The sequence below is a fragment of the Pseudorasbora parva genome, chromosome 17 (assembly GCF_024679245.1).
Source record: "Pseudorasbora parva isolate DD20220531a chromosome 17, ASM2467924v1, whole genome shotgun sequence".
Taxonomy (NCBI): Eukaryota; Metazoa; Chordata; class Actinopteri; order Cypriniformes; family Gobionidae; genus Pseudorasbora; species Pseudorasbora parva.
This window is the reverse complement of record NC_090188.1, coordinates 18,858,978-18,870,732: the sequence shown is the minus strand read 5'-3', so window position 1 is coordinate 18,870,732 and position 11,755 is coordinate 18,858,978. Positions and strand designations below refer to the sequence as shown.

General features: G+C 36.5%; 1 protein-coding gene across 6 annotated transcripts in view; it reads left to right on the top strand.

Annotated features, from left to right (window-relative positions):
• The first annotated feature begins 106 nt into the window (after nt 1-106).
• Nucleotides 107-11,755, top strand: part of si:dkey-192p21.6 (uncharacterized protein LOC565246 homolog) — a 32,742-nt gene continuing 21,093 nt past the window's right edge. The window contains exons 1-8 of one of the 6 annotated variants that reach the window (XM_067422512.1): nt 107-309; nt 863-886; nt 982-1,076; nt 1,317-1,435; nt 2,522-2,640; nt 6,078-6,147; nt 6,893-6,959; nt 8,223-8,302. In XM_067422512.1, the coding sequence (XP_067278613.1) occupies nt 865-886; nt 982-1,076; nt 1,317-1,435; nt 2,522-2,640; nt 6,078-6,147; nt 6,893-6,959; nt 8,223-8,302 (572 nt within the window). In that variant the 5' untranslated portion in view covers nt 107-309; nt 863-864. Of the gene's footprint in view, nt 887-981; nt 1,077-1,197; nt 1,477-2,521; nt 2,641-6,077; nt 6,148-6,892; nt 6,960-8,222; nt 8,303-11,755 lie in introns of those variants that run through there. The other 5 variants (XM_067422511.1, XM_067422515.1, XM_067422514.1 and 2 more) reach the window with 5 other exon arrangements.

The following is an 11,755-nucleotide window of genomic DNA, read 5'->3' as shown; positions in this document are numbered from 1 at the left end:
ATATTAATATGGGGGCCCTATTGCTAACTGCCCTGCCAGAAGCCTGAACAAAAGATGAGTATGAAACCTAGGCTATGAAGCGGTTTGCAATGGGTTGTTCCAGGCTTCAGACAGTGAGAGAAAACAATTAGCCATGAACAAATAATAACAGCAAGAATGACCCTACTTCCTTCAGATACAAATGGCTTCTAACATCAAAGCACCTTGATTTATTAAGATCATAGAAAAAAGATGCGCGTTTCATGACATTTGTAACGACTGCTGTTTATGCCTGAAACGATCTGAATTTGGCACAACGAAAAATTATCTGTTAAGTGAAAGCTAGATTCGTCCAGGGTCACGTTTTAAGAAAACAAAAACAGTAAAGCGGAATAATTATTAATTAATGACGGTGTGTAGGCTACAAATATGAGAAATTATTACTCATTTCCAGCACTAAGCAGTCGACTTATTTTTGGCACAAATGGACCATAGGCCTACTAGATAAGATAATATTGTGAAGAACATAATTTCTGTTTTTCTCTTTTCTACTAGTAGCCTAATAGTATGCACATATGATGCAGATCCTTATTATTCGCGGGTTTTTTATGAATGAAGTATCTTCACACATGCAGTTTTTTTAGCTGTGTTCTCCATTCTTTATCTACACAACCTTCATATCTTCAGTCAATCTTATGTCTTCTGGTAATAAAACTCCCAAGATATCTCAAAGATCACTAATCACATGTGGCTACAGTGATCTTTGAGCTCTCTTTATTTTCCTACACAAAAGAAGAAAAAGAAATAGCTACAGCAGATGTGGAATTGACAATGAAAATCATCAATATCTTGAATGCTGTCTTTTTTACTCTTCTCTCAGCAGGGATGGGTGAGAGGCGTCAAGAAGGTAGGTCATAATTATGATAGGCAATTCGAGATAAAATAAGTCCATTTATTGTATTGTTCGGATACTGCAATCTCAGTGCCTCTGTCCTTTTTTAGTTTACAAGCTGAAAATGGATGAGGCGCTGCTAATATTCCATAACGAACTTCCATACAATATTAGTGTTTACTACACCTCAGATTACTGTTATAAGGTATTGTGTTGTTTTCTTATCTTGATTGTGACTAATGAATGCTTCGAGAATTTTCTGTACCAAAAGAAAGAAACCGAAATATAAATACATTTGTTCCTATACATAGCCTATACATACAGGTTTAATTTAGTGAGCAATACCTTTATATAATTTCCCATAGTAACCTGTAGAACCTGCTTAAACTGTCAAAAATGGCTTATATTAAATAAATGTTAAATAACAAATATACGTCTTCTACAGTGTCTTTATCAGCCTCTTGTCACGGTTGGGAATGGTCATGATATTTCTGTGGTGGTAAGCACACAATTCACACTGACTCTAAGAATCACACCTTTGGATGGAAACAGCACTTTGTGTGGGTAAGAATCACCTTGAAATACACCTTAACTTTCTAATGAAGGTGAATGCATCATCCTGAATGTTTTCATTAACCCTGTTTTTTTTTTAAATGGTATAGAAAACCCATACATAAAGTAGGAGATATATAGCCCTAATAGCAGCCAGTTGCATTTGCAGTCAGTAAGACTATTTATGACCATGTGTTTGAATGTGACCTGGCTTTAGTGCTGCCCTTTGGAGAATTCCTCACTGATATTGATCGCACTGCATTTTGGGGTTAACAAGCTGACACTGAAATAATGATGAAAAAGAATATTAAAACATCAGCTCGTGGTCCTCTCTCAAACCCAGGCTGGGATTTTAGAAGCAGGAAACCGTAATCATATTTACAAACAACCTCAAACATTTTTGGGCTGTTTTCAAATGAGTTGTCAAGGGTGTCTGATTTCATAAGACAAGTCACTGTATCTCTCCCATCCTATGGCTGAGGTCTAGTCCTGGGCTTCTTTAAGATCGATACAGAGGTCCCTTTCCAGACCGAGCCATTATCGATTTACCTTCTCCCCCAAAGAACGTGCTGGCCGCTATGTCATTCCCAGGTCGATCAATAAAAGCTTATAGTGCACATTTTGGGAGATGAAAAAGGTGAAATGGGTTCAAAAGTTGCAATTTTCTCAGATGCCCTCTAGATGGCCCCCTTCAGCCTCTTGTATGTCATTGTTTATGTTATAATTTTGCTTCATGCTGCTACAGAGGGGCATTTATATATACAATACAATCAGAAAATATACATATTATATAATTAATAATTAAATATAATTAATAAACATAAAATGAAAGTTGATTTTTGGACTACTTTAGGTAAACAGCTACATGACAGGTTATTTATAAATAAGTCAGCAAACAATTTATGTTTAACAAGAAAACAACATTTAAAAATCTTAAAATGCTATTGATGACTTGTAACAGAAAATGTAAATAAGACTTAAGAGGGATGCTTTTTAAACAAAACATTAAAAATTCAATAACCGTCATCATGACTTTAAGGATGTGATGGATGGATCAGTGTTTTATTACATGTTGATGACATTATTTCTCCTCCCTAGTCTGAGTCAGACATTTGAGGAAGCTGGCCATTATTCTCTCTGGATGAGGCAGCCTGACTTGCTAAATGATGTAACCTGTTCTCTCACTGTGGATAGGAGCCCGAATAATGCGTACCTGCGTAAGTATACATACTGTGTAATTAAAAACATTAAATAAGTCACCAAAAGACATGTATCGTGTTCCAAAGTTCAGCAGGGAAGTGCCTCTCTCTTATCCCAGGAGTCAGATGAGACTGTATTGATCCAATGAACTGGTTGTTTCTTGAAAAAAAAAAAAAAACAGCTCAAAGAAAAGCTTTTCTGCCATGTTTGTTTTGGAAGATGCCCCGGGAGGGGAGCATTGTGGGAAATACATTAGAGGAGCGTGAAGGATTAAAGCATAATGGGGTTTTGAAAGCACCACGCTCTATAATGTGCAGTCTACTTTGCAATAGTGCAGATTATGTTGTAGATCAGACTTTTAAGGGCAAGTAGCCATTATCTGTCAGATATATGGCCAGTGTGACTAAACTCTCGGCTATATGATGAGCTTCCATTAGCCGGACTGGTTGGTGATTACAGTCTAGCTCCAAAGGGCTCTCACAACTTAAGTGAGGGTGCTAGTCATCAGTAGATGTTAAGAAGAAATGATGAAGGGGACACTGCACAAAAAAACAAAGCAAAAAAAACAACCACATGCTGTTTTCAATTGAATGTGCTCCCCCTCCCTCAGTCTTGGCTTGAAAAATTGAAACTCTGACCTCAATCTGATGGAAACAAGATACAAACATGCAGTAATTGGCCTGCTTAACCTTAAATACCAGTTAACATTTAGACTGAACTGTGCAAATTTAATAGTTGCTGATTCTCAACATAAGCAATTAGTGTTAAATAATTTACTGTGAAATAAGAGTAGGATAATTTACTGATGAATATTAGACAGTGATGATCAGCATTGATTGTATTACATTTCACTACAAGACAGCAATTGTCTACAAAGCTTGTTTTTAAAAGAAGGTTGGTAGCTTTTGATTACAGAAAGGTTTTCAAACATTATGCTGCCATGGATTTCCAAAAATGATGACTGCCTTCTTAAAATATAAAGAGATTTATACACCAATCTGGCATAACATTATGACTATATTCCTAATATTGTGTTGGTTCCCTTTTGCTGCCAACACAGCCCTGACTCGTCGAAGCATGGACTCCACTAGTCCCCTGTGCTGTGGTATCTGGCACCAAGATGTTAACATCAGATCCTTAAAGTCCTGTAAGTTGCGAGGTGGGGCCTCCATGGATCGTACTTGTTTGTTCAGCACATCCCACAGATGCTCGATTAGATTGAGATCTGAGGAATTTAGAGGCCAAGTTAACACCTAAACCCCTAGTTGTGCTCCTCAAACCATTCCTGTAGCATTTTTGCTTTGTGACAGGGCGCATTATCCTGCTGAAGTACATATGTGAACCCGGCCATCCACGTGATGTAAAAGAAAAAACGTGATTGGTTAAGCCAGGCCACCTTCTTTCATTGGGCCATGGTCAAATTCTGATGATCACGTGCCGAGTTGTTGGCGTTTTTGGCGGTGGACGGGGGTCAGCATGGGCACCCTGACTGGTCTGTGGCTATGCAGACCCATACGCTATAAACTGCACTGTGTATTCTGACACCTTTCTATAAGAACCAGCATTAACTTCTTGAGCAGTTTGAGCTACAGTAGCTGTCAGACCACACACTCCCCTTGTGCATCAATAAACCTTGGCCACCCATGACCCTGTCGCCAGGTCACTAGTGTTCCTTCCTTGCACCACTTTTGATAGATACTGATCACTGCAGACCGGGAACACCCCACAAGAGTTGCAGTTTTGGAGATGCTCTGACCCAGTTGCCTGGACATCACAATTTGTCCCTTGACAAACTCGCTCTAATCCTTACGCTTGCCCATTTTTCCTGCTTCGTACACTTCTGAAGACAAAATATTCACTTGCTGCCTAATATATCCCACCCACAAACATGTGCCGGTATTCACTTCTCCTGTCATAAGGCTCATAATGGTATGCCTGATCTGTGTATATTTTTAGGTATAGTATACAGACCTATTTTTTACTTTGTGCGTAAAGTGTTGATGTAAAGAAAAGATGCCTCTAAAAATGAATAATTAATTTTGATGTTTTCATTGCACTAAAGCCAAAGCAAACCCATAACACCCAAAAATAATAATAATGATAATATGCAGATTAGGTTTTTATTTATAACTGTACTGTCAGTAGATACAAAAATATGATTAACCTAATGATTTCCAACCTGTCTTTAGAAAGAAAGATTAAAAACATACACATGGACAGCCCAAGTGTAAGGTTGGGCTGCATATAGTTTTGGACCCTACAAAACTTATATGCAGATTATGTCCTTATTTCTTGTTGCTGTCAATAGGTTAAAAAAAATAGACTATTCTTTTCTTTCTAATAATAACAATAATAAATTATATTAATGAATGCATTAAATATAATTATAACTTCGACAGCCCTAAAGATACATAAACACAAAAAAGCTTCATTAAAGTACCTGTTTTAGTTTGTTTTCTGTAGTAGCAACCAGTCAGTTTCTCTGACCTCTCAAGTTAAAGGACACTGAGGCATGACAAACATGGCATACTTAAAAGTACTTTTTAGTGAGCAGAGTGTTGGATGTACATGCAGTGTTTGTTTATCTCAGGGCCAGTTTGTCCAGGCTCCTGAACTCAGTCGTCACTATAGTATCATCACAGCTTCACTGTTTCCTCTCATGTCATCAAGTGTATTCACACTTTGATTAAAGGTCCTTTCTTTGTTTGTTTTTCCGCAAAAGGCCTCCACTGTCCCATCTGATCGCTTGAGCTCACCGGGTGTAGCATGTCCATTTGATTAGATATTCTGTGTGAGGGCTGTTGTCTATGTTTTGATTGTAAAAGATGATAAACGGTGGGCTTCCAATTTAGGCCTTATGTAACCATTATGTAACAACTCAGTTTGGTTTTATGGAAAGTGAAAAAGTATATCAAATGCTCCTGATCTCACTTCGTTACGATTTTAAGTTTTATCTTGCAGAATACACAAACTCAATAAAGACGTCTGAAGCTTCCAAATGCTTGGAATATGACACATTATTGCTTCCTGTTTTACACCTTCCCCTAAGCAGTCAGTGTCATGGAGGACGCCTCTTGCAGCCAAAATGATCCATTGTATCATGCACTGTGAAAATATTGTCTCAGTGCATGGCCTTATTAGAGTCTCAAAGCTAGGGTTTCATAGATTGATTGTACGCCTATAGACTGGTTTCAGATTACATAAAAGGACACTGCTGGATCCTTGAGAGCTCCCTTGTGGCATAGCATGGGTGACAGAGGCTGTTCAGAGCAAAGGCTGAGAAAATCGCATAAACTGAACATGTTTGTAACCCTTTATGTTTAATTACTCTAACATTTGCTTTCTTTGTTTTATTTTTAAATATTAAAAACAAGTTCCCATCACAATAACTGCAGAAACAGTAGAAAAAGTGTGTATGACCATTTCTTTTATGTATTTAATATTGATTCTTCAGCACTGTTGGCGGCATTCTTGATTCTGGCTTCTGTCGCTGTATTTTGGGCCTCATTGCCTTATATACTCAGGTAAAAATGTTACCTGGTTTTCTCTTCCAAATTTGAGTTATTATGCTACCGTTTAAAAGTTTGGGTTCAGTAAGATTTTTATTATCATTATTATTATTTACTAACAATGCAACAATGCATTAAATTTATTTTAAAAAAAGATTTCAAAGGTTTCAAATAAATGCTGTTCGTTTGAACATTCTGTTCAGAATCCTAAAAAATTATTTGTGCAGTAGGTACTACTTTTTTAAAATTATTTGCAACCGTTGAAAAAGTATGATCTGTAATGTAAGTGTGAATTATGAATGAAATGTACATGTTACATCGCTTCACCTTCATGAACAAATCCTGTTTTTCACCTACTATACAGAATGAAAGTAAACATATTCATACACAGTGATAACTTTAACAAAAATATTAAGCTGCACAACTGTTATTAACATCAATAATAATGTTTCTTGAGCTAGTCAGCATATTATAATGTTTTCTGAAGAATCATGTGAGACTAAAGACTGTAGTAACGGCTGCTGAAAATCCAGGTTTTGTCATCACAGGAAAAAAATACATATAACATAAAATATATTACTAATTAAATTGTACTTTTGATCAAATAAATGCAGATTTGGTGAGCATAAGATACTTCTTTCAAAAACATTAAAATAACCCTGTCCCCAAACTTTTGAACGGTAGTGTATGTAAGCTTTTTTATGTTTAAACACAACATTTGTTTAAGCTGATTTCACATGAATATTTTATACCTCTACAGATGCAGCTGTACACGGAGGCTAAAGAATCGCCTCTTCTGTCGCAGGTCTCAAAACTCCATGGAAATGGTGAGGGCAAAACGGTTCATGCATCCTACAATAGGAACAGGTGTTAGGCAGCAAACACTGTGTATTTATTTATGGTTAGTTCATACACTCACAAAAAAATGCTGGGTTAAAAACAACCCAAGTTGGGTTGAAACTGCACCGACCCAACAATTGGGTTGTTTTAACCCAATGGTTGAGTTGTTTTAACCCAGTGGTTGGGTTAAATGTTGCTTAAGACAACCCAATTGCTGGGTAAGAACAACTCAACCATTGGGTTAAAACAACCCAATTGTTGGGTCGGTGCAGTTTCAACCCAACTTGGGTTGTTTTTAACCCAGCATTTTTTAGAGTGTAGCAATCCTAATCTGCCATTTCCAGGATGATCACATCTTAAAGGCAAATGGCTCATAGAGACGTCTCTGGAACCTTGTAGTGGTTATAGTTTAATTTGAGGTATTGTTGTTGTCCTGGTCCGAAAGTTTGATTAGCTTTGTCTGCGGCCTATCATACAGTTGTTTGGAGAGCCAGAGCAGGAAGAGGGTAAGGCTAATTTCTTTCTGATGGATCTCACTGCCATTGCAAGACCATATGGTGAATGGGAACATCTTCCTTTGGAAATGAGAGAATCTATTCATACTCTCCAAACATGTTTGAGGCTGCTCATGCTACAGAAACATGAAGAAAAAACGCCTGAAAAGACTGCCTATGACTACCCAAACATTAAAACATTTATTTAAGTTATTTAGAGTTCTAAATCCAGACAGCTGAATGGTCCGGTTTTGGTCCAATCTCTTACTCGGAATAAAACATACTCCGGAGCCGGTTAATCGTGTAGCTTAAATTACAATGGCATTAAAACGTGCTAAAAACCAATCCACCTCCTTGAGTTTGCTCTAAATAATCTGAAAATTACCTGGGTAGCGACTGAAACCGGCTTCATTCAACAGTCTCGAATGGATTATGTCCCTAGAATACTTAATCAAATTGTATTGTATAATTTTTACATAAAATTTTAGTAGGCTTATAAGTATGCTATGGCATTTTTTTAAACTAAAACATTCTTGGCCTGAATTCTTGGTATACATTCTAGGCATGCTGATTAAGAATAACTAAAACGTATTTGTAAATAAGCCTTTATATATATATATATATATATATATATATATATATATATATATATATATATATATATATATATATATATATATAAAGGCTTATTTACAAATACGTCTTAGTAAAATTACAATGTCTTGAAAGTGAATTGGTTGTTTTTGCTTATTTTAGGAGGAGGCAAATAATGAAAATTCTGTTGACAAAAGCAAAACAAAATCATCAAGACTGAAGTCACTGGACACGTTGCGAGGGTATGTGCTAAAAAATGTCTTTTCATTTATTTGGACTAAAATGGTAACTTAATTTTGAACCCGTTGAACTCTCTAAATTTCATGAACTTAATATCTATCAACTGTCATTGATCTGATGTCCGCATTAACTCAGAGAATGTATTGTGAGACTAAGGAGATTGTAAAGGGTCACAGGCTGGACATATACTCACTCGAGCCATTGTTTATAGTGGTCGCTCTAGGCATCATCTCTAATATCTTTTGCTTCTGTGGTGGGGAACAGTGGATTGCTGTTGAGCAAGGGTGATGTGATTTAATCGGGAAGCCCGGCAGGGCTTGATAGTGGCTTGGGGGCAAACACATAAGCACGCCTCTCCCGAAACAGGAAGCTGCTGTGGCTTTGACCTCTCACATCCCAGTAATTGATGTAATAATACAGGCATCATATCAGCACATATTCAGCAGGCTGTAGATCTGGAGCTGTAGAGGATATGACTTCCCAGATCAAGATTTGTGTAATGGATAATCCATGTGTTGCAAAAGTGCTTTTCAGATAGCAATCACCAGTGGCAATTCGTACTATCAATGACAGTAAGAATAACCAAGCTTTTATGGTTCTTAGAATTGCGCGTCACCATAATGTTTTCCCACCTTTTTATGTGAAACTTTTAGCGCAATTCATAAATGCTCCATTCACATTGGAAAGGATATTCCCTGTAAACCGCAGTACTGATAAAAACAGATGTTTCACTCGGTCTACACCTGCTTTTGCTCTTGGATATGAAACAGTCCATTTCCTTGTTAAGCCTAATGGTTTTATCAGTGTGGCTGGAGACTTTGGTTCTTTGTTTCCTTCATTTCAGCCTTAGTATTCTGTAATCTGGAACTGCAGTGCTGAATTTTTGAATATGATAGACATCATCTCATACATATACTCTCAGAGGTTGTCATACATATAGTCATAGTCTCAGAGGTTGACATCACAGCTGGCTTGTCAGGTCTGTTGATTCATAATGTCGAGGTAATATTGGATTCTGCAGCAAATGCACGATATTTCACAAGAGCTGCAGTTATTGAAGGTCCAAAAACAAAATCAACACTGTGCAAAGTACACATGGGATCCCTGATTTGGCTATAAGTGGAACTTAACAATGTCGGTAGATGTCTTTGGCTCTTTGTGAGAATAGCCTGTAGTGTTGCAACTCCCTTGTTGTATAACATGAAATATGGCCTGTCCAGCCGTGAGTCAAAACTTTTCACTGAAGACAGAAGCATCTGTCATCTGCCCACCGCCCTGGTGAAATTGTTGCGGCTACGTTTTTTTCTCAGAGCTGAAGAACAGCGCCCTCAATTCATCAGATGCCATCAACATGATATATAGTATAACTGTAGACTTTGTTTGCATTTTAATTTTTTTAAAAGGATTTGGTTTTTAATCGCGCCAGCCAAAGCATGCAGCCAGTTTCCTCGTATTTGTGATTACAAATTGACTTTGGTGGCTTTGTAATGATAAGTTACACTAAGAGCAAATGTACTTTCAAAATATGCCCAATTATATACCCTGTACTTTCCTAAGCAGGAAACGAGACATTTTTCTATATGTACAACTCTTTACTTTTCATAGTTTTTTTTTCGATGTTTGGCATTTATGTAACTTGAGTGTAAATTGTACTCCTGTTGCAACTCCTCCGGGGTTTTTTTAAATAATTTGTCATAATTATAGGCTACTAGTTTTATTTGATATCACAGGCTTTTTACAGTAAGAACTGCAGTGTATATAAATCACAGATGTGCCCATTCAGGGATTGCAAAGAGCTATAGCTCTGGGATAAAATGACAATGACAAATATACACTGGGAGTTCCTGCCAAAATACATTTTTTACTTGTTAACAACAATTGATAATGAGAAGCAACATGAAAACACAACATTGTTTTACTGTCTGCCTCAGTTTTTTGATTACTTTCAGGTTATGACAGAAAGACAAAGGAAGCTTAAAGCAATAAAATATTTAATGTGCCCTGAAAGGCTTTTTTTAAAGAGTGAACGCCTCCCTAACACTGAGGGTTTTTTAATTAAAATGATCGGCTATAACATGCTATATTGCAAACATTGTGCTGTAGTCTCATCTTGAAAATGACTTAACCTTTGTCTTTGTTACTATGGATACTGATGGATGCAGTCGCAAAGTGTGTGCGAGAAAGAGAAAGTGTGTGTGTGAAAGAAAGAGAAACGAGAAAGACAAAGACATGCTTACTTTAATAGTGCTCTTTAGAGGATGGTGATTAAAATCTTGTATCAGCAGCAGGTTAGGCCTAAAAGGAGCAGTAATGGTCTCTGTTCTGATCTCCTAATTGAATTTGGTGAGGAAAAATTTAGATCGTTAGATAGAGTGAAGTTTATCTGAAGGTCTGTACAGTGCTTTGGTGTCTCAGTATGTTCTTATACAGAGAAACTAAAGAGAACACACTTCAACACCGTGAACTAAGTGTTGTCAGTTTGATCACCAAAATCAATTTCGTGTCCACGGGTATATTTATGTTGCATAGTGCAAACATGCATTTTCTGACGTGCAATAAAAAACATCTCCTGCTGTTGCTAATTCAATGTAGTGTTCCATCATGCACAATAAGTTGCAGCTTGGCTTCTTTGCTCTAACTTACACGTCTACAATAAATTACAGCGGAGGGCTTTAGTCAGCACTTCTGGGTGGGGCGATTCAGAGGACAACCGTTCATTTCCTGAGTGATTCATAATGCTTAGGTTGCATTACCTTACACAGCATTTCGCCTTTGATATAGAAAATAAATGCTAAACCCTCTTGCCTTATGATCCATAATATTGTTGTACAAGTGAGAGTTGATGCACCGGAGAATATTGTGTAGATTTGTTTTGTTTGTTTGTTTGTATACTGTTAGAAACTTTGGGGTCAGTAATATTCGTTTAATTTTCTTTAAAGAAGTCTCTTATTATTACTAAGGGTGAATTTATTTGATCAGAGTTAAAGTGAGACATATACTTACCATTTAAATAATGTTTATTATTATTATTATTTTTTTTTCTATTTTACCATTTCATATTTTTTAATGTAATGGCAAAGCTGAATTTTCAACAGCCATTATTGTAGTCTTCAGTGTCCTTCAGAAATCATTCCGATGATTATTGGTGCTCAAGAATCATTTTCAATGATTTATCAAAAAAATATTGTCAAATCAACTTGGGTAATTAAAGTGGTCTAGATAACGTAATATTTTGAGTTTTAGTTGATTAAAACAATCTCCTTCATTTCAATGAACTTAATATTTTAAGGCAACCAGGTAATTTACTTTTTTTAAGTTAAACTAACAATACATTTTTACAGTGTATTTTTGTGGAAACGGTGGTACATTTTTTCAGAATTCTTAAAATTGTTAAAATAAACAGCAATTTTTGTGAAATTCTTTATTTGTTTATTTGTACCTCTTGTCCTCGCCGA